Source organism: Acromyrmex echinatior, chromosome 16 (genome assembly GCF_024713525.1).
Source record: "Acromyrmex echinatior isolate Ae372 chromosome 16, ASM2471352v2, whole genome shotgun sequence".
Lineage (NCBI taxonomy): Eukaryota > Metazoa > Arthropoda > Insecta > Hymenoptera > Formicidae > Acromyrmex > Acromyrmex echinatior.
The window spans coordinates 7,500,642-7,525,437 of record NC_141867.1 but is presented as its reverse complement, the minus strand read 5'-3'; the positions used below and the strand labels follow the sequence as shown (position 1 = coordinate 7,525,437).

The 24,796-nt window shown below is 30.9% G+C and overlaps 2 protein-coding genes across 4 annotated transcripts in view; both read left to right on the top strand.

Moving 5' to 3' along the window:
- Positions 1-5,329: 5,329 nt before the first annotated feature.
- Positions 5,330-9,583, top strand: l(3)73Ah (polycomb group ring finger 3-like lethal (3) 73Ah). The gene is made up of 5 exons (XM_011060995.2): positions 5,330-5,598; positions 5,831-6,125; positions 6,297-6,442; positions 6,579-6,722; positions 6,796-9,583. The coding sequence occupies exons 2-5, from the start codon at positions 5,849-5,851 to the stop codon at positions 6,925-6,927; spliced, it is 699 nt and encodes a 232-aa protein (XP_011059297.1). The 5' UTR covers positions 5,330-5,598; positions 5,831-5,848; the 3' UTR covers positions 6,928-9,583.
- A 916-nt stretch (positions 9,584-10,499) lies between these two features.
- drpr (multiple EGF like domains draper) overlaps positions 10,500-24,796 on the top strand; it is a 31,204-nt gene continuing 16,907 nt past the window's right edge. For 2 of the 3 annotated variants that reach the window (XM_011060997.2, XM_011060996.2), the window contains exon 1: positions 10,500-10,899. The gene's annotated coding sequence lies outside the window, so the exon portion shown is untranslated. Of the gene's footprint in view, positions 10,900-12,283; positions 12,303-24,796 lie in introns of those variants that run through there. The other variant, XM_087414834.1, reaches the window with a different exon arrangement.

The window sequence follows — 24,796 nt, the reverse complement described above, 5'->3', positions numbered from 1 at the left end:
TAATAAAAAGAAGTATGTAATTTCATTTATGTAATTCAATTCAATTGATATAAAATAATTCAATCTTAAAAATATCATAAAAGTTGATTCTATATAATCGGTTTTTTAAATATATTTCATTAAAATATATACAGTTTGATAATTGTACTGATAACGCTCGTGGACAGGTAGAGTGGACTTAGTAGTTTAGTTTGCTGTACCTACGAGCGTTGTCAATAGAATTATCAAACACCTTGTCTATTACGTCTTAATGGTCACTTGGAAGTAAAAACAAAAATTAATAAAGTATTCGTATTTTTTAAATAAATGAAATACATTAAATAAAAAAATATAAAGAATATATATATATAAAAAGTAATTAGAGAATGAAATTAGAGAAATGAAATTGTTTTTTTGTCTATAGATATTATAATATAGAACAGTGTTTGTTACAGTATAATAAGTATAGTTTTATTATTCTTTCTATCTATCCTATTTTCAAATATTCATTCAGGATTAAATTTTATTTAAGTTGGTGCAGAAAAAAATAATATACATACACATATATGTATATAACATACTGTTTTCAAAGATATTCTTTGTATTGCTTCACATTTATTATTTGTATACTTGTTACTAGTGAAATAACAGATATTTTAATGTAGCGCATTTGTCGTATAATTTATTAACCTCGCTTTTATTATAAAAAATATTTTATGATTATTAATTGTTACTATAATTTACCTAAATTGCACTAAATGCACTTACTTTAGCCTAAATTTTTATAACTTATTCATATGTAGTAACTGGATTTTATACCAGTCAAAATAGTAACATGATGTAAGATCCAGTATAGGTTCATTGTGTCAAGAAATAAAAGAATTTTATCTTATAATTATTTTAAAAAATCGCGTTCGGAATTTTGCATCTTTTAAAATACTTAATTTTGAAATAATAAATTATGCAGAAAATGATTGTATTAATTTAAAACATAAACGATATACGATATTTATCAATGTAAGGGAAAATTATCTCCCTTTTGGATCTTACATCATTTATCTGAATTTCTTATCTCTCTGCATGTTTTGAGATGAGATTCAGCAACGAATCGTTCGAATCGTTAAGAATACGTACATGGGCCTTAAATTTTATGGGATAGTAATCGATTTTCGATTTATATTTAATTTGAAGTTTCGTTGTTTATAGTGTGTAAAATTTATATTAAGAAATTTGATTTAATTTCACAATATTTGAGATTTATAAAATCAAAATGTTGAAAATATCCCTCATAGAGATTTTTTTAAATTTAGATTTATTTTTAGTCAAATACTTATATTTTTAGTTTCGAATAGACGCGAATAAAGAATAAATTTATTCACACACATGTATTAATAAAATTATTATTATTGATAATTAATATTTAATCAATTTGATTAATATGGTGGCCCCTTCGCGACGCGTTCGTGTTTCGCGCATCATACAAAGGCGTAAAATTTTACGCTTTTAGTCGGCAGCAAAAAGGAATATTTCTCCTTGCTGTCGATCTCTGGCATATTAAGCCAGAATATTGGGCAGAAAAAAGACGAGGATCTGAACGAAGTGGGTGTTGATGTGTAACACCAATCTACTTTTTGAAAGATATATACATATATATATATATATATATATATATATATATATATATAAAGACAAATTCTGAATATTCGGGAGGGCAACTTACTCGCAAATTGCGAGTTCTTATATTGTTGATTTAAAATACAATAACTAACAAATAACAGGGCTAGTGCAGATGAGAGCTGGTGCAGATAATGAAGCGCAAGTTTTGTAGGTTTTTTAATCTACAAATTCTAGTTGCACTTCATTATCCGCAATGGCTCTCATTAGCTTTGTTATTTATTAATTTTTTGTATTTTAAAAATTAAAAGTCTATTTTAATTATTATCATTTATTGCTCATTTATTTAATACGATCGCAATTAGGTAATCTCTCTGAATTTATCAATACACGATAGGACATGGTTAGGCATTAGCTGCTACATTCAACAAAGAAAGCAGTTTTGCAATTATTGTAAAATTTGATTTAATTCAATCATTAGTTCATTTAAATTCATAAGAACCTAAAGCAAGAACCAATTGTGTTGAAAAATTTTACAACATTTGCAAAGCTGCTTTCTCTGCTGAACACAATCATTAACATATTATATTCGCGGTGTTACACGTTAATGAAGTAATGTAGGAAGTAGAAATATACGAACAGAGATAGGATACGCGAATAGACACGAATAAATGAAAATACGGATAGGTAGGACAAGTATATGGATAGGTAGGGACTGTATAGGTAAAGATAATAAATGTAGATAAATTGAAAAATTAAATTATTATAAATAAAATGACACTTAAATGGATTTCGCGATCGGATAATTAAATTTTGTTTTAAAAAATAAATATAATTAAACTAAAAAAATATTATATAATAAATCTAACTAATAAATTATATAATATGTAGATAAGGATACATAGACATCATGTGTACGTATTTGATAATTGCAAAGAAAAGATTAAAAATTAAATAAAATTTTAAATTAATCTTAAATTTTATTTAATTGTCAACAACCCAATTGTCAAATATGATTATATATTATATATAGTTTTAATTTTCATTGAATTTTCAACTCCCCTGAAATTAAACTTAATATCTTATAAATTCTATACATATACAAAGTATGTATACGCATTAATATTGTAATTAATTTTATCATAAATAAATGTATATATAATAATATTACATACGTAATATAAAATTTATGTGAACTATGTCCAGGTAAATGCCATCATGTTTATTTTTGTAATTTCCGCAATAATTACTAATTTAAATTATACATTTATTGGAATGTTTATATATTCATATTAAATATATCTATTCCATACAGATAGCATTTATCTTGTCGTAGTAAATCAAATTTATTGTTGCTTTATTGATGTAAATTACACGAAATCGACAAACCATATGATAACAAAAATTGTTTATTAATTTAACGAATTTGATAGATGTTTAATTAAAAAAATTTTTTTTAATTTGGATTTTATTGTAAATATGAAAAAGTCATTAATAATTTTAAGTGATTTTTAATTAAAAATTTGATGTTTAAAATAACCGTCAATTTTTCGTCTATTTAATTTATTAAATGAGTCAGTAAAGATTCGAGCTTTGACTGAGGTAATATAGGTTAAATATTAACTTCTTGTTTGTTTTTTACATTTATATTTTTAACATTACAAAATTACAAATATTAATGATTAATTTATTATGTACGAAAGCCTCATCGCTGTCCCTCGCGTCAAGTGGATGCTATGTTGATGCAGTGAATGCGTGATTTGTATCGATAGAAAGTCGAAATTATTTTTACAATATCATATAAAGACTTATTCCTCGTCGCTTTCTGTAAAGTCCATTCGCAAAGTCTAGTTTGGTATCTTGTTGGAAATTCTTGTACAAGATCGGAATTAATCCCGAGTTTTCTCGTCTTGCACTGGAAGTAATAATTTTGTCAATGAGTCAGACAATTATATGCTATATATTTTAAAATCAGTTTAAGTTACGAAATTAATTTAGTAGTATACTTTAACATACAATTTTCGTCGCTTTTTTTGTTTTATTAAATGTTCTCCCACTAGTAATTATAATTAGTTAGTAATAGTACTATATCTTAATAACAATACGAATTTAGTATTATATAATTAATGTATGGATATACATATAATGATTATTTTTTCCAAATTGTTAAGTAAATAAATTTAAGCTTTGTGCAAATAATTTGTTTATTTTTCGATGATTGCTCTAACAAAAAAATATGATTACGAATGTATATATTTAATTTTTTAACTATTATTTTAAAATCATATTTAGGTATTGGAGACATCCCGCCATTCTAGAATATTGTTAATTATTAATTTATATGTATATTATATACTTTTCTATGATAAAATACATGCAGATATATTACGAGATTATATTTAATAAGTTTTGATTTTGTTGATTTAGATAATTGTTTTATCAAAATACCTTATGCTCTTTTGTCGATGATATCGTGATTACATGAATTTAATTAAAAATGTGTGGATACAAAAAATTCGAGATAAGTCGAATGGATATCTTTATATTAGCGAGGTATTAATAATTAAAATTTTGGGAAAATGCAGAAAAAAAAGATTGTTAAATTTTATATATAATAACAAATTTTTCAGAAAGCTTACTTAGTTCTTTAAAATCTCGTTATTATCAAGTTCGATTTATCTCGAACAGTTGGTACCCGAGATACTTTTGTATTCATACATATAAAAAATTACAATAATGCATGTATTTTATTACTATTAAATATATTCCTTCGTAATCACCATTCCATAAGGAAATCATTTTATCTTTTTATTTTTAATAAGAGATGATTTGTAGTAATGTGTGGCAGAACATATAATTTCCTCGCAAATTTTGATATTATATTAAAAATGCAATAAAAATGTAATTAAGATGCTACCAAAATTATTTCTATCGTAAGTGGTCTGAAAGATTTGGAATTCACATTCCTTCTGTAATAAGACCGCTGATGTTTGACAGGTTGCTTAACTTTTTTTGCGAATGGTTCTTATGAATTTGACGTGGAATCAGAATATATCAAGTTCGCTTTTCAATGAAGATTTTTTTCTTCTTTGTATTGGATACTAACTTTATCACAACGTGGAGGGACCTTGATCAAATTATCGGGATAATTATCTTAAATGCGATGAAAGTCTTGTCGTAAATGTATTAATGACTTTTTATCACGATATTAACAAGTTTTATAATATAATCAAGTTAATAATTAATAGTAAGTACGATCTAATTGTTGTTAATATTTTCATTCCACATTTATCAATATTTAATTAAACATTGGTTTAGAAAATTTGTGTTATCGTATGTATTTTCGATATTTTCGTATAATACCTCATTACTAAATTTTGTTAATTGTGCTCCTATAATGTAATTCTTATTATATTTCGAACAACATTTTTTATTATACATTGTATTGTAAATAATTATTGTATTATTAAAGGATTACAATAAAAGATAATATTAAAAAGCTATGCAATGTAATTGTTAATTATTTTATTGTATTTCGCTAATCATAATGCAATATGATTTTAGCGAAATATAATAAAATAATTAAAGAAAAAAAGAGAGATATAAAATTAAAACATAAATTTGAAACATACCTGCAAAAACGTATGGCGCCACTCTGATTATAGGCTCTCTACTTAAGATTTCTACATTTAAAACGTGATCGTACCCATTCTTCTTGATAAGTTCAAGTCGTTCGACGCGAACGCAGCAAGCGGCGCGCGCAGTGATCAGTCTGCCTTATTTCTCAGTCCGTTTTGGTCCGTTTTGTTGTCGTATGAGTAAACGTTTAACCATTGAGTTGTTTTTAAAACAGACTTTTAGTGTAACTCCCTTAGTTCCACAATCACTCACCCTGATCCGTGAATCGAGGTGGAAATATGCTGTGGAATTTACGAAACCACCTCGCAGAGATCCGCGACGAGTAAAAACTGCATCATTCATCGTGCGATTACGCTTCAAATTGAGGTTAGGATTCGATAACCCACTTTCCGCACGCAATTATATTTAGCACCGCCCCGAAATTGTAACCGCGTGTTCTCGTGTAACAGTGAATTAAACCAACCCGTTCGCATTTTCTTGAATCTAGTATTTCCTTGAGTGATGATCCAATCTCATTCCAACAACCTTCTTGTTCTTGTAACCTTCGGTTATTAATATCTATGTTTAATTAATGCAATCATTATATCCATCATCACAGATAATATCTCTCTGTTAAATGGTGATTGTCGATGCCATGGAAAGAAGGATAAAACTGAAAACTCTGAACAGTCACATAACGTGCAAGATATGTCGCGGATATTTAATTGACGCCACTACTGTTACCGAATGTTTACATACATTCTGCAAGAGTTGTTTGGTAAAGCATCTAGAGGAAAAGCATACCTGTCCGACATGTCAGATTGTCATACATCAGTCTCATCCACTCCAGTACATCAGCTTCGACAGAACTATGCAGGATATTGTTTACAAATTAGTTCCTGATCTCCAAGAAAGTAAGAATTTTATTCCAATGGATATAAGTTCACGGCTTGTTTTTATAAGGCAATAATCAAGAGTTAAAAGATTTTTTGCTCGGTTTTTGGATCTTAATTTTATTTTATTTTCTAATCCCTTAACATAAATTTTTCTTTTCAATTATTAGCGGAAATGTTTTCTTATTTTAGACGAAATCAAAAGAGAAAGAGAATTTTACAGAGCCAGAGGTTTGCCTTGTCCTAAAGATATTTTGCCCAACGCTGGTGAAGTTGAAGAGGAAAAAGCCAATGCAGATGCACATGCAGAATCAGATTATCATCGTACTGATGAACAGGTACTGAACTGCAGTGTCAATAATATAAGTTTACAAGAATAAAATACTTTAATCAGTTAAAATTAATGTGCTAAAATTGTGCTAATAATGTGCTAAAATTGTGCTAATAATGTATTAAAATTAATCAAATTTGCAGGTTAACGTATGTTTGGAGTGCACAAACTCAAGTTTGAAAACTCTGAAAAGACGATTTATCAGGTGTTCAGCTCAGGCTACGATAACGCATATGAAAAAATTTATTGCTAAAAAGGCTTTGAATGGCATGGAAAAATATAGAGATGTAAGTGTATTTGATGATTGATATTATAGATGATACAATTATTATTTATTAATTTGTCTATATTTCTTGACAGATCGATATTTTGTGCAATAATGAATTATTAGGTAAAGACCACACATTGAAGTTCGTTTATGTGACGAGATGGAGGTTCCGGGACCCACCCTTGAGGTTACAATATAGATCACACATAGATATGCAAGATTAACCTTTTGTACATTCGAGATGTACAAAAATCACAAAGGATCCGTTCCTTTTTATTTGTACATTTTTCTAGTTACATTCTCATTTTAACTGTTGTAGTACTTATTTCTATGTTTATTCGCAAAGCATTTGTGTGAAATTTTAGAAAATGATGATGATTCTGCGAAACAAGGTGATATACCGACTTCGAAACGTGTTATTCGATATTTAATAATAGCAGAATCTCATTATTATCGCATATTAGTAAAAACGAGATCCTACTGTTGAATCAAAGAGCATTCTTGTCATGTATCATGTTGTCATGTTGAATTATAAAATATCTCTTTATAGTTGAATTATAAGATATCTCTTTATAGTTGAAAATCTATTTACAATTCAAGATTTTCTCATTAGCGCACTACGTCTGATAATGTTTAAATGTGGTTCGTATGGGAAATCATCGCGACATCTTAAAGAAAGAGAGAATCTGTATTTTCAATTTGCAGTGTGTAATATATACGGGCTTTTTATAGATATTCAAGTGCCACTGCATTGTATACAGATTCGATGCCTACGCATTAAGTTTCGGCGGACCATCTTTTCTCCTAATACGCAGAATCTTAGTGGACGAGTGAGACTTTCTATATTTTACGACGTGAGATAAAGCCACGGGGATTTTCATTTTATGAAATCGTATATTCTTTTTATAAGCACACCCCCCCCCCCCCATCTTTGTACATAGAATATTTTTGACAGAACACAAACAGCATTATATGTAGAGAGACGCAAGCTTTGTATTAGGTAAACAAAAAAATCGGGTCTGAATAGTTAGGTATTTTTAACTTTGTATATTTATGCGCCGCGGCCGTACATATTTTAATTGCGTCTCAAATTTCTCTCGACATCGGCTCGCGATTGGAAAAGAGGAAGCAAGAAAGAAAAAGTGAGAGAGAGAGAGAGAGAGAGAAAGAGAGAGAGAGAATTAATCGATAGCGAAATATTTTTAGGTGATTCGCCATCGAATAATGTGCCGTGTCGAACAAAATGCATGGTGCTCGTCGCTTGTAGTAAATAGAGTTCCTCAAGTAAAAGTTAATACTGAATGATGACTTTTGATTGTTCTGTAATAAGAAGAAAGCGATATAAATAAAACAGAATAGTACGTATACGATGGACACGTTGCTGATCTTCTAGAAAATCAAGTATACTGTTTTTTTTTACACGATTTTGCTCGCTCATTAAGAATGAATTAGGACGCATCCTATGTCATGTGGTTGAAGTATCCTATTTGATCATATGTCATTTGCTGAAATAGAAAGAAATGAAAAGAAATATAACGTTCACTTGTTAAAAAAGAAATGAAAGGAAAAAATAGACGTAAAATTTTAATTGTATTTTTTTAGTGATATACAATAACAGCAACGACTTGATATTTATTTATTCGAGCTCTTCAAACAGAGTTAAGGCTATGGCATAGAAAAACTTAAGACATAAGACTTAAGGAAATTATGTTGGATTCGCTACTGTTTATTCGTGTACTACGTTTTGCATGGCTCGATTTACATCGAATAACGTTATAACATCGATGTTATAAAGCTGGTAAATCATAGCTATTCCTCTGAAGAATGGAATGACTGGATTGGTCAGTTTCATAATAACGATATTATAACTTCGGCGTAAATCGAGCTATGTAAACGTAGGCATGATCTTTATTATTAGGTGTTGGAATTAATTCGTAGCGTTTTACAAGTGATGGGAAGTACTTTCATTAATGTATTTTTTAATGCTCATGTGAAATAAATAACATTCTTTCATTAAAAAACGCTACGAATTAATTCCAACACCTAATATGATCGATCAATTCACTTACTGCTTACGTCTTCAGTTTTTCTATCTGCCGTGGCCTTTAGATTCAGCTATTCGTTTTCGTGCTATTTTATCTAGCACGAAAATTCGCACCGTCTGAAGTCAAACCAATAACATGACCAACACGGCAACAAATCCAGCAGGAAAACCATTATGTATTGTAGAAGTTTAAGACATGAGTAAATTCCTTCTTTTGATATCAATTGCTTTCTCATTTTATTTTAAGCAGTCGATATCTAGCTGACTCTATCTTGTAAAATAGAATGAGATTTACATTCTTCGTTAATGGCAGTCGGGTGTCTTTATATTAGGGTCGCAAGATGTATAAATATAACAGTAATGCCTGGTTTATACTTAAATAATTAGTCCTAACATAATCTTAAGAACTAAAGTTAAAAGAACTTAGGAACTTTCTTGAGACTAAGATTAAGACTACGGTTAAGACTGGGGAAGCATAAACGATCTTATGGCTTTATTGCCAACTTTTAAGTCTAAGATCGAAGCATAAACCAGTCATAAGAAATTGATCAATCACAGCTGAATATGAAAAAATTAAACTGTGATTGGATAATTTCGTACGGTTTGCGGCCTTATTGTAAAACAAGCTTTAATCTAATTATTTTACTTGAGGAACTTAAGTAGCAAACGATCCTGTTTCATCCACGATCGCTAAATGAAAGATGTGATTGTACATAATCGTTAGAAAATCGAATGCGACTTTTCACCAAGTAGCGATACTGCAAGAACGCTTGTACGTTGTACGCTGTGTATGCGCATCTCCATAAATTATTAAATAAATATGTTTTGTACAGCAACGTTGTCAATACGTCCATTGTAATCTTTAAGACAATATTATAAGAGACACAGAGAGGATGAACAAATGAATACGTGAATACCTGGAAAATACTTTACTTGTTTTATTAATGAGAAACACATTTGCTTTTAATACAGATTCTTATTGGAATAGAATCGTACAATGCTTGAATAATTATCAATGAAATGTACCATTAGTTTAACAGAATTATCTTCCAATTATACAAGATGCTAGGGAAGGAAATTTGCTTTTTATTCCATTTTTCCAAAAATTTCGCTCTATTCTTCGAAACTTCAAACATTTTTTTTAGCTAATGCAATCGTCTGATTCAAATATCAGCGAGTAATTTTGAACAGCAGAATAAGAAGCAAATTTCCTCCTCCAATATCTCTATATGTTTATACATATTTTGATTTATTAATAAACCATATACTACATATTTTGAATTATTAATAAACCAAGTAATATATATTTCTCAGGTGTTCAAATTATTATGTTTAGCCTCTGTATTTGTAATAAGCAATAATAACGGCTGCGTTTAGCAGAAAAAGAAGTTTTGCAACTGTTATAAGATTCCTTAATATGATGGGTTTATATATTTATAATTCCAGTGAGGAACTAAGGGCAATCATATTAAATAATTATATAACAGGTTGCAAACAACACAAAGTCTAAAATCATGACATAAGACATCTTTAAATCATCTTTCAGACGCAAGAAACGTCTTATGACCCGCTTTTTCATCTAGTAATTTAATCTTTCTACTGAACACAGCCAAAGTGCCTTAAGTTCGCGGCTTTCGCGCTCTTTTTCAACGACAAGCGCGCGCATGCGTCTTCCTGTTTGATAGATTTGTTTTGTGGAAAGAGCGGGGCGATCGAGTAACGGCAAGAACGGGGCGACCGGCCGGATTCTTGCGGGTCTGCTTTGCTGCAGTTCACAGTCCGCTTCAGTTACATGAAAGGCACCGTGACGTCGGGAACGCGTGTCGTATACTCTCCACACGCACATTGTTTACGCGTTAAGGCCCTTCTACTGCGTTCTATCTACCTTGCTAGGCTTACGGGTACGCTGCGTCGCGTATCGTGGAGAATGAGAGAGTGAATAGAATTGATTTTCTCGTGCTCCGATACATATATATTTTCTGTGCGCGTGATTTTCTGCTGCGCAACATCGGTGGCTGTAAAAAACAAAACGTGCAACGTGTGCGCCAATCCGCCACGCGAATGGATCTACGTCTCTCCTGCGTGCCACCGTAATTGACCAGAAGTGGGCAGAATCCGCTGGAGATCCCTGGAAGTTCAACGCAGCGAACACGTACGACCAGGCATTTGATCACGTTCGATATTATTTATCATGAGATACGAGTCTTTTCTAATAAGAGAACACTATCGCATCTTCTAAAAAAATATATTTAACGCGCAGCGATATCATAGCACGAGATAGTATTTTTAGGCATGTTTTTAAATGTAAAGTCAGTATTCATAATCCGTTCTTATTTCAAATCTCCGTCTTAAGTAATGTTTTAAGATGTAAATACACCGCTCTAATAGGCTTTCTAAAATAAGTCATTACCTAAGCTTTAAGTCTTTACCTATAAGAAATTGACCAATCATAATTGATTATATTTTTTCGCACTCGACTGATTGATTGATGTCTTACGATTAAAGACGTAAAACTTAGGTAATAGTTTATTGAAGAAAGCCCATGATTTGTTTGTAAATCTTAAGACTTTATTTAAGATAGTCTTAAATGTAAGAATCGATTATGAACGCGTTATTTGCCCTGCAAATGTCTAAAACATTTATTGTGAACACGACTATAAAGTACGCGAGAAAATAAATTTGTCATTTTCAGCTAAACTTTTGCACGGTTCATCTTGTCCGTTTTTCTCTCTGTTGAAAAAAAGAGGCAATCCAAATAACACAAAGTCTAATATTGTGACGTAAGACGTTTTTGAATCATTTTTTGTTATCTGGGAAGATGTACGGTGCACGAAGTTGAAAAGAACAAGCTTGAATGAAGTAAAAACATGGGCATTACACAAGAGATCGCTCGCTTTATCGGTGGTCGTTGTTACAGTGCATACATAAAAGACGGATGCCATGATTCTCCGTGTCCGATCTGATTATACATACATATTCCTGATGAAAGTTTTCTCATAATTTTTATATGAATTGAAACATTTTTCAGAAATACTCAGAAATATTCGGAAAGTTTACATCTTCTCTCATACAAGTGAATTCTGAAATAGTCTGAAATTTTTCAACCCGTAATTTTTAAAAAGTATTTTTAAATTTTTTAGATTTTGTAACATTTCATCAGAAATTATACTTACAAAAAATCTTAAAAATCTTACGATATTTCATAATTAACATATATGAAAAATTCTGAGAAAAAATGTAGATTTTCTGAAAAATGTGAGAAAGTTAGAAAATTATAAAGAAATTCTGAAAAATTATATAAAAATTCTAAAAAATTATATGAAAAATTCCGAGAAAAAATTTCACCAGGGATATATCTGAGATCCGCGCGAGATCGCGGATGATGACGAGGAAACAGCACTTCAAGTTCCGCGACAGTTCGATTGCTCCGTTTGCCGGAGCATGTAATGGAGCTTCATCCAGCTGGCGCGGCCCAGTTTTTGCCTGCTCGACCGCATTAGAACGTGACGAGGAAAGCGTAACAGTGACGAGTCGCGTACACATCGCTCAAAATTGGTGCGTCAGCATTTGGGAGAAAATTTTAATTTAGTTAACCACGTTGTTGTTGTAAACAGCCTGGAGCGCGATTGCATTGCAACTAAATATTCACTAATTGTAGTTTTCACCGGCGAGACGATTGACAAACGAGCCGCATGACATGTCATCTGGAATCTGAAAGACGCGAAAAAATGCCTCAAACATGTGTATTTCGCTTTCCCAAGTCTCTTTGACTCATAAAAGACAATGAACGTATTTTCTAAAATGGTAGCTATTTTATATATTTGCTAGAATTTTGATAAAGAAATCTGAAAAGCAAAAACCCTTACAGTCTCAGGTAGGATAGTACTTGTTCCGTTAATGAACAAAGATTTATTTTTGCAGCACTGGATTGAATGAGAAAAATGTTTGGTATTTCTGATTATAATTGTATAGTAAAATAATTATTATTAGAAATTTTTTTATAATTATTTTTTATAATTATTATTGCTTGTTATAATGTTAATAATAATAATTATTATTATATGTATAGCTGTATCATCAAATGTTGATAGAAACATACACACAGTTATTATTACTAATATTTATATATGTATAGAGCAGTAATAATTATAGTTACAATAATTATCAGGATTGGATAATAACTAGTCGAAACATTTAAAGAAAAGTCTTTAAAAAAAAGTTAAAAAGTTAATAAATTTTAACTTAACTTAGTTAATTTTAAATGAATTAATTTTTAACTTAATTTAATTTACTTTTAAACTTTAATTTATTAACTTTTTTTAAATTGAAAATTTTTCTATCTTTCTTAATGCTAATATTTTTTTTTCTATAAAGTCTTAAACATTAGAGAATTAATTTAGAAAAAGTTCAATGATTTTATAATGAGATAAAGAGTCATACCGTAGTAGCCAATTTTTATTGACTCGCTAGGTTTTGTCAATTCCCAATTAATTATATATATATATATATATAATTATAATTACAAATGCCAAACATTTTTCTGTCAATTTATCAGAACTTCTCTTCGCTAAATTCAAACATATACCTATTTCAGTATTTTACATTTAACTACAAAGAGAATACACCAGTTTATAGCCATGAAGAACGAGACTTATGTCAAAATAGCCTGATATAGCATACTAAAGAAGAAAAGATAAATCTTCAAGATAGACAAATCACATTACTCAAATCGCTATGTATCGGTCGTCATTAGTGCGTCTTCGTATTTCTAAAATTCGAATCTTTTTCTACGTCACCAAATACCATTGGGTGAAACTGCCATTCGTCGAGGGACACTCATGAATGAGCGGTGGTGCACGACTGTGGCACGAGCGGAGTCCTTGGCTCCGGTATGCGTGATTATTCTGTGACGAGAGCTCACTTGCGCCAAGCCGGAGTAAAAATTCGGTCGAACGCTCCGACCGGTTTCTTCCTCTCGCTACTTCTCGAGAGAGTCGAGAGTCCGTTACCTGCTGTCCAGGTCTGCTCGACTCTTAAGCGTCATTATAAATCTTACCGACCTTCCATGTCGTACAGACAACAACATTGCGAAACAAAACAGAGATTGTTTGGCACGAGACGAATCGCGCGAGCTATTTCTGATGTCGCACCAGAAATCACTTCTATTTTTAGTTGTCGCAGTTTTACACAGTAGCTGAAAATTCCTTCCTCAGACCGTTCAGAGACCGTCGCGAATTCATCTTTTCGATTTTTTGCTGGATAGAATCAATTTTGATTCATTGTGTGTTGTTTTTTCCTTCGTTTAATGGTGAATTTAATCACTTGCACTACATTGGATTAGATATTAAAAAGGCTAATTTATATAAAGTACCTCAATAATAATAATAATAATAATAATAATAATAATAATTTATGTAATAATAATTATATAATACGTATAAAAAGAAGAACATAAAAAACCATCACACAAGTTATAGTTTGTGATATTTAATTATCATTACTATAACTAATGTTTTAATTAATGTAATGATAATTAAATATCACAAACTATAACTTGTGTGGTGATTTTTTTATGCTCTTCTATTTATACGTTTTGAATTATAATCACTTTTGTTTTTATGATATATTTTAATTATATAATAATTAATTTACATGATAATATTAAAAGTATCTCAATAATAATAATAATAATAATATTATTATTATTATTATTATATTCCTTTGTTACTATATTGTTCAACACTGCTCGAGTTGAAATTTTGCTCCTATTTTGAAACTAAATTTTAGGACATATGTAGACTCCACAGATTTCTAATAAGTTCTAATCTAATGAATTGAATTTCTACGTTGAGCCGATAAGCAGTTACCGGAAAATTTTTAGGTTCAAAAGAAGTTTTCCAAATATAGAAACTATAGATTAAGTAATATTAAAAAAGGTCTTATAATTGTTTAAGTATATCAAACAAGTTTATAAGGTTTAATTGAGGTTGAAAGAAATTTGAAAGAAGATTGATAATAAGATTAAAATTTCAACTTGAGTAATAATAAGATACAAAGCACTAAAGATACTGAAAGTCTGTTATTTGTGACTGTGAACAAGAGTGTACACTTTCGAAACTTAAAGTTAAATATATGTATGATATTTGACAAAAGCGAGAAAGGAAATTCTAGTGCAGAAATAAAAAAATCAGATCTTAAGTATTAGAGACAGAACGGTAAGCAGAAGGTTAGACGTCAGCAAACAATTGTCGAGATTCTATCAGTAACAAAACATGATATGTCTAAATGTAGTGTATGATATTATCAGGTTTGACAATGAAATAATACACGTATATTCTGTTAAATAACAAGACAATATTATTTTTGTGCATTTAATCGTTTAAAATATTTATATACGCTTTTATATCAACTTTGCTAATTTTATATAAATAGCAACTTTTAATATGCACTAATCTGTAATGCAAATGACTGAAAAAAGTTCCCTATAAAAAAGATTGAGTCAAAAAACATGCACGATATTATTGACTGATAGTCACTTCGATAAAATCAGCTGTCATAACTCAACAATAGTCAGTCGAGTTTCTGTTTTTTCCGGTATAAAAAAAACGCGAATTCTGTGAAAGACGAGCGCGGAATTAAAGCTAATGAAGGCTCCTACGAAACGCGGAACAAAACATACAGGATGTTGCAAATATGCCTTCCTTCCTTATTAGGGAATCTCTAATTTGGCTACATCTTCATTAATACGTGATGCTTCTTTGTAGTCCTTTTTTTTTCAAAGATGATAAACTCTCAATAAATATATAAGAAGCGATATAAGATAAACTGGTCTGTGTCGGATTGGTCATTAAATCATTCCCTTCCGTTGAATACATCTATGAGTCATCTATATTTATTTTTCGTTATATTTATTCTAATAGGATATGTTTGTTTAAATATATAAGAAGCGATATAAGATAAACTGGTCTGTGTCGGATTGGTCATTAAATCATTCCCTTCCGTTGAATACATCTATGAGTCATTTATATTTATTTTTCGTTATATTCTAATACGATATGTTTATCCTAACCGCAGAATTTGAGCTAATGTATCATCTAAACGATGATTCATTTTACTCGCTAGTCTTTGTTGTCGCACGAATTAAAACCGCGCATCCTACGCTGTACGCAAATAATATATAATTGTACGCGAAGGTGGCACGATGAAACAATAACGAAGTTGAAGACAAAGCGTCCCGTCGAAGCATCGCGCGCGTCCCATTTATGCGACTTCGGAGCTATCTCGTGACAGCGTGAATCGCGCGGAACGGAATACGAAGTCGTGAAAGAGCGCGTATACCTCCGTCAAGTGACGCTACGTCATTGTCGAAGGAAAGGGGGACAGGGGAGAGACTGGAGAGAAAATAACGAAGGCCGTGAGAGCGCGAGGGGAATAGAAGCTGCATGGATAGAGTAGAGAACGGAGTTATTCTACCCGTATGTTCGGTTAACTAACCGCGCCGGATGAATGCAGGCGGAGTCCCTCCAATACTTCGCTCGTATGGTGAACATGAATGACGAGCACGATAGGAATGTTTATTTTTGATATCGCGATACTGTTTCGATTATCATCGCGCGCATTATCAAGGGGATAACATCACTTCTCGAAAGTTTACGCCGTCGGCTATGAATAAGAAACACTTTAGAGGTGTGCGAATGAAGATTTTTTTAATATCGAATCCAATTAATTAATCAAGTCGAATTAGTGACACAATTTTTATTTTAATTAACGTAATTATTGTTAACTGCTAGGTTGAGTTTTACTATATAATTAATAAAAAGAGATTTCTATCTTCTATGTAAGAAGAATAATATTTGTTATGGTCAAGTTTCGAGTGCCCCACCCTGTATGTGATTTATATTCAAACTACTCAGAGAGATTCAAGATTTTTTAATAGTTCGGATTCGAATAATAGAGATTCAAATACGAATCATATCGAATCGATTTTTACTTAAATTCAATTCAATCGCTATTCACCGAGTGAGTCATTGAATCTCTAGAACTCGGAAGTGTCACTTTTACGTTTAAGCATAGTAATGGTGATCCTTGCCCTGATGGAAACTTACGCGGTGAGACGTCATCCGAATTCGCGGAACACTTCGACGGCTTCTCGCATGCGACCCGAATTTCCGTGAACGGCTACTTCCGGTGGATTACTTCCGATCGGTTCGGAACAACGACTTGTTAGGCGTACCTACAACGCGGGTAATTATGATGCCTACGAGTGTCACACGATGACTGGATTTTCCGAGAATGACAACGCGGGATACGTCGTCGTGTTGACTCTCCTATCAAGGCCATTTTCACGTAAAACAGTCAATTACTGTTCCGTGTATCGCCGACGTCGCGCTAAGTTTCAATTTCGCGGAACGCTTTCCGTGTAATCCACTCAGACTGTCTGTATCGAGACTATTCAAGATCTATCTTATACTTCTCATTGTATACGGCATGCTTAGCGTTGAATACCTCTTTATCTAATTGAGGATCATATTCAATGTCTAGGGAGTTTCTCTCTTTTAATGTTCAGTAGTCATCCGTGGACGACTGTATATAATTTGAGGACATAATATAATTATGTCCTCTTTCTCATAATAATAATACTCCGGATCAAAAGTTTGAAAATTTAAAAAAATTAATGTTCCTTGTGATTATTTACTCAAATACTCATAACGATGTGTTTTTAACAATAATTCTTCAGGTCCACTAACAGTTGAATCTAAAGAATTATTACAATAAAGGAATACAAAATTTGGCCGAAACGTTTACATCTTTAATTTTAAATTAATATATGACTTTGGCAAAAAATATCTTGCGTATGATCCTTCTTATTTATGTTTTACCTTATTGATGCCACCTCTAATAGCTATTGTTAAATTTTAAAGAATTATTGTTTAAAAAAATACATTGTTACGTATTCAATAATAATTTTTACGATTAGTTGTTATGGATATTTGAATAAGTAACTGTAAACAACATTTTTACGATTACTTATTCAAATATCCACAGTTTATTTTTTTATAATAATTCAAATTCAATAACGTTATATATTAGATATAAGGAATTATAAAATAAAAAAAATTAATTATTATAAATATTTAACAAGTAATCCTAAAAATGTCAATTTTTAAAAAGCGTTTTCAAACTTTTGACCTGGAATGTACATCTGTGACGTAATTATGCTTCCATCCATTGTAAATATAAGTCGGACTCATCTTTTTCTTTTTCTTGCTCTTGATGTAAGATTTACTGTATGCATTCTTTGTTCTTGACAATGTAAATTCGTTTCTTAAAATGACTTTTGGTCATTTTAAAACAATATATTGAATTGAATTAAAATGTTTATTCCTGTTTATTGAATCGCCCGATTCTTGAAGAAATAGATAGAGAAAGGTTTGCCATTATAATCGTAAAAAATTGAACCTATTGATAATTTCGAAAACAGAATTACAAGTCTCTTCTTCTCTGTAAACAACAATACGAGTCAACCAGCGTACTTTCGTATAAATAATGCGTTTATTTCCGACACGGTAACTAGCCAAGATAACTATTGGAAATCACTGTTTAAGCATTTGGTTTCAACAGTTGATTTCACGATTTCACGATCGTGTTTCTAAGTCACCGGATTACGTGATGCGAAAGAACTGCATCGGTAATCGGGTCATCCATAATTAATCACCGATGTACGATTTCGTGCATCTATTTGCGTTCTCGATTAGTCTGACAAACATGACACGCATGTTAGCTTGTACTTTCCCTATTTACGTTTTTATCATTATCAGCACCATGTGTAAAAACAGGTCTTTCAGAAAGTAGGTCTCTGGAAAATTATCCTTTCTTATAGGCTATGCCTCGACGTACTCAAAGCAGAGGCGTATATACGTCATATATGGCTCTTTTCCTTTATATTTAGAGACATCATGCACGAACCTGCACCTGTTCGATAGCCTGTTACGTTTAGTGCGTGACTTTCACTGTTGCAATACTCCGTTATTACATAAAGAAGAGTCGCGAAGTTTATTCAACCGCGAAGGGTTGCAATGCATCCTACAGACATAATTCCTCTTACATGCGAACAAGCACTGAAAAAAAATTTTAGTATTTGTAATTATAATTACATATTACTAGATTTATGATTATTACTGCTATAATAACTATATATGTATAGTTTTATCAATAAATATACATATAGTTGGCAATCGAAAATGATTAGAATTTTAGTTATTATAATTATCATAAGAATAAATAATGAAATCGTTATAATTTATAATCATTTTTAGGCCAACTATATAATATGGTTATTTCAAAAATATTTAATTAAACTTTAAAGTAATTGCAATTATTTTTAAATCTCTCATTTTAAATTATTAAATCTCGTATTAAAACTATCAAAAATTTTTTTTAATTTAATGTTACGTTTTTTAATAAAATTCATATATTCTACACGTAATTGTATAATATAGTCATTGTGTGACTTTGCTAAAACTCCTTACGTGCAATAAATGGATTCGATTTTTCGATTCAGCGCCCCAACTTTATGTTACATCACTTTATTAGGTTCAAGCATTGAGCCCATGGTTTCAATTCGCAGAGACTAATGCAATTAGCGCATATAATTACAACATAATTAGAAAGAAATTATACGAGTCTTCTTGATTAAACAATTCCGGAAGCAAAGAGCTCACGCACTTCGGTGGACTTCCGTTTACGTTCTACAGTGATGTGACGAGGATCGTTGCGCAACTTTCGCATTTTCGCGTTATTATCGTTAGAAAGCGCGCCACAGTCAAATTATTTCTCGAGTGTGAACTAGCTTTCCCGCGACAAATGTGTCCATCTTACGTGACTCATTTCTAGATCCAGATTCATTTAGCGAAACACGTCCGGATTCGTGACGACTTGTCACGTCTCGTGACTCCCTAAACCTGAATTCGCTGGCACATTATTTATGTTCATTCGATAACGTACATATATATGTAACGAGTGGGTGAACGGCAATGACAATTCAAGCAGCGGAACAAACACACGGCTGTGTGCGTGGGTGATTTATCTAAACCGTATCAGCCGCGCCAGCGATATTTAGTCATCATTGACGTGGCTCATCCTTATTAACTCACGTCTGAGATACAAATGCACGATTCCGTGATTGTATTTTCCAATAATATTCTCCAATATTTCGCTATATTTATCGCGTGACAAACATTCGTGTCAAATAACCGCACTTATTATCATTAGTGTTAAGCAATATAATTACATTAGCCATTGAGAGATCGTGATTGGGGGGCAATTGACGATTGCTTTTCAACCAGTAAGAACAAAGCAATCGGTGACTTCTTTGCTCTATCAATAATCGTAATCACGCAATCGTTAGTGTGATTACGCATTTTAATTGCACCGAACGAGTGTATTTTTCTATTCGTGCTCATTGATACGTCGGATCTTCGTGCGCCAATCATATAATCGTGCCAATCACAAAATGAGATAACGACACTGTATTATCAGTTGTATAAACATTAGAACGCGCGATTAGATAACGCAAGGAAAAACTGATCTTTTGAGGTTCATCGGCTGATTGTTTAGTATACTGATAAAAATGGTCTGGAATGGTTGAATTAAATAGTAATTCTGGTGGAAAATGGAAACGAAGAATTTTCTAGTTAAATCTATTAAAATTAATATAATTATTCTGATAAAAATAAAAATTTTCTAGTAGATTTTACTAGAAATATTATATAAAACAGAATATTAATATTTTATCAGAAATATTGTATAAAACAATTAAAAAATTCTGATTCGTCCATTTTCAATCAGAAATTTGTTTCAGTGTAAATTAACATTACTTGTCATTATTTTAATATCGTATTAAGCTTTATTTGCTGTACTGGACTGCACTAAAATTTTCTTTCTTACTTTTGCCACACACAAACACTAAAAATATATATTTATTTCACTTTAAATGCAACGAGTATATACTAATTCATCAAAAACGAGTGGATTCTTAATTGACTTTTTAATTCCTTTCTATTAGATTCATTTTCAGAGCCTTATATATTTTAATTTACATTTGCTTGTTTAGACAACAAACCTCTTGCTATGTGGATTATTTTGCTGGAGATATTCAAGTTACCAAATCGTTTATTCAAACAGTTCTCGGTAATAAGTTAGATAAATAGAATACGTTTGGCAGTCACTGAAAGAAACGTTCGAAATTCATCATAACTGTTCTCTTTTCGTAACCGTTACTCGCAGAATTGGAAGGAGAACAATTTTCACTTTCTCCGAAATTGTCCGCGCAAGCGAATAATTCTGCGAATAAATCAAGAGTTCTTATACATATATTTCGCGTTTCTTTTCTGATTTCATCTATCCAACATAACACCCTTGTTCCATTGTTTTCTTCGCATGATAGCCTTCAATAGTCGTCGCATCCTTTCACATGTCGACGTGTCCAGTTGGATTCTGCATCCTTTGTTCGCTCAGCGAACAAGAGATCCCAACGGAGAATGATGCACATCCCGCAGATGAAGAGAGTTCGATGTTCGTTTTTATCGCGAACTCGCCCCACATCCTGTGACTCGCACCCGCACACACATTCACACCTACGCCACGAAGTCCGTGAACTCTTTTCCTACGTAAACGAATTAATTCTCCCCTTTGGAGTCGCACGAAGCCGAAAGGGTCGCTCCCCTTTTGCGGCGGAACGAGCACAAGATATAATTTCGGTCACACAAAAATGTAGAATGAATTCTCAAGCTTCGAAAATATCATTACATTTATATAATATCAAAATATTGATATATAATAATCAATATATGAGAAGCAGACTTTCAAAATACGTTTTGTCCAAAATTTATAATTTTTAGAAAACGAGAAAGAAAGAAACTAATATATTATACAGAAAATAATAATACGTCAGTTAGTAGGATGTGAAATGTTAAACAAAATTGCTAAACAATTGCTAAAAGTGTTAAACAAATGCATTTTGTTTGTCTCTAGTTAAAAAACATGATGCACTTTGAAATGTCTATGTTTATTCAGCATATAAATTAACGAAAAAATACTTTTTAAACATCTCAGAGTAACTTATAATAAAAATTGATAAGAATAAAGGGCTCTTAATTTTAATAAACAATAAGTATATTAAAGAGCATGTAGGAGTTAAAAATTTTAATTTAGTGTTAAAAAATTGATAGTGTATATTACATAATAAATATTATTGTATTTTATAATTGCTTGAAAATATTATTATATGCTTCGACCTTTCGATTAGGTCCTTTTCGGATGTATAATAAAAACGCAGTGATGTTACCAAGTATTGCAGTATTAAACTTGGAAATTATTGTATACGTATTATATGAGAGATTAGTTGATAGAATTATAATAAGAGTTATGAGTCTTTCAACACTGAACAGTACGTCATCTCTAACTGAAAAACTGAAATTTTAGATAAAATGCATTTTGAAAGTTTACTTCTCATATATAAATAGCGATATATGGATATATTATCATCCTCTTGTAGATATTTATGTATATCATACAATTTTATCTTAAAAAGTAAACCTAGAATTATGTATCAAAGTTCTTATTATCGACAACCTGTTAAAATTTTTTTATAGGTGATATTTTTTCTATAAAAAAATAAATACAAGAAAATGTTGTAGAATAAATATAGAACAATGTCAAACCGATAAGATTATTATATTTAAAATAGAATATTTAAAATATAAAGTTAAATAATTATCCAATGTAGATAAAAAGATATTGTTATTTAAAGAATTTTTTTCTGTAGCAACTACTTTAGCCATTATTAGGAATAACTTTAACTATAATTTATAATATAATCTCATATGCAAATTTAATAAAAAGGATGGAATGATAAATTATGAAAACAAATTTACAGAATAATGAATAAAGCAAAATCCCTAAAAATTTATAATCAGACAAAAAAATAGTATCAATAATATACATCATCATTATTTAAATTTAATTTAAATCGTTAGTTTTGAAACTGTATATGTACCGTCAAATGTAGTGTTGGCGGAATGTCCAAAGTTACAAATGAATTGCTTTTATTAAGAATTTTTCTTTTTTTATAGAGGATGAACCGAAATATGTGATACACCCGGGAAGAGGGTGATTCTACGATTGAAAATAAATTGATATAATAAAATAAATTTTTTTTACTAAAGAGTTTGTTTTCAAGAAGGACTTAGAACTTCAATCTAATGTGCATGTTGCAATTAACTGATATTTGACGTAACGGTTTTTGCTACACTATGTGACTTATTTACTCAGAATTATAATTATATATATAATTATTACTAATTATAATGAATTATACATAATTAGTTATAATTATATATATATATATATATATATATATAAATATAATATATATATATATAAAATTTATAATAATTAATAATTATTATTATACTAATTATATATATACAATGTATACTCAGTTAATATTTAAGACAAGAAAATTTCAGTGAGATGTGACAGATAATTTTATTTTTTATTTAATTGAAATATTGTTGAAAATGTTAGCCATTTTGGCGTACATAAAACTATATTTCTGCAAATAAATTAGAACAGATGTTTGTTTTTTGCATTTTGTTCTGTTAATTCTTCAAATGCAAGAATTTTGCAAGATTAAAAACCCTTTTTCTCAAAAACAAAGTTCTATTTGAAAAAATTTATCTTTTACAACATTGACGGAAATTTGCATTACGAATCGTCGAAACGTAAAAAAGATTCTCTAGAAAAAGCACGAAACGAATGTAGGAAGTACATAAAATATAAGTACACACGACACGCGCGACGCGAGAATTGTGCACCGTTATTTTAGACTCGTGCGATCGCTCGCACGAGTCTAATAACCGCCGTCCGCTGTTACGCGATCCGCACGATTAGATAGGTTTTGTGAATTCATATACGTGCATGTATGTGTGAATGTATACGCACAATCATTCCGTTTCTGGGTGTACGTTCGTCTCGTCTAGCTCCGAACAATTGTGTTACGTTCACCTCTTTCGCTTACAAGAATGCCGTAACTGATGACGCGAAAGTTACTCGTGCACGTTTACTTTTTTTTCATCATTAATTATCACGACGACACCGAAGGATTCGTACGAAGAAGGAGCGAACCGTCATCTCGTTCATCTCTGAGAAAAACCACATCTTTCCGGGTGTATTACATGCTCTAGAAAAAGTCAATGTAAATATAAGTCCAGTTGGAAATTGAAATAATTACACTTTTTGAAACGAAGATTACGAATTGAACAAAATGATTCTTATAGATTTTTATCCCTGAAAATGAATTCGTAAATGAAATTGTTTTGTCATATCATGTTTTTAAAAAAATTGAACCTGTTGAAAGTGTTGAAAATGGCATTTTGTTACTTTTTGAAATAAAGTATCTCAAAAACGTGAAGTAATAAAGCGACTTCAATATTCGAGTTCGTTTTAAGCGACAGAGTTTATAAAAGTCGAGTAATGCATTGGCTGCTTTGTACAAAAAATAACAGTTATAATAAAAAGAAGAGAAATAAAAGAGAATTCAATTCATAGATAAATATAACATTTTGATGATCGCAGTGCTATCAGAGTGAACATCCGAGAGCATCAATTATCGTGAGATGTAACAGCATTCTAAATTGAAATTTATATGGTTTTATTGTATGCCATTGCTTTATTTCATTTCCTCCATTAAAAAGAAATAGAAAAGAGAAAAAAGAGAGAAGAGAGAGAAAAATAGAAGCACCGTATGTGTTAATGACGTGAGATTCTCGTAATATGCGGTTGCGGTCGAACGATTGGATTCGTCTTGGAGCATCGCTCTAATCGGTCTAATATTACAGCACTTCCGGTCACCATTCAGCGAGCCGCCTGATTCGCAACGTGAATCATAGCGCACGAGTCACGTCATGACAAAACCGTGAAATAAACCATATGTTCAACACGTGTGCAATTCTCTGATTCATGTACTTTACTCAATCGTGAAGCACAAT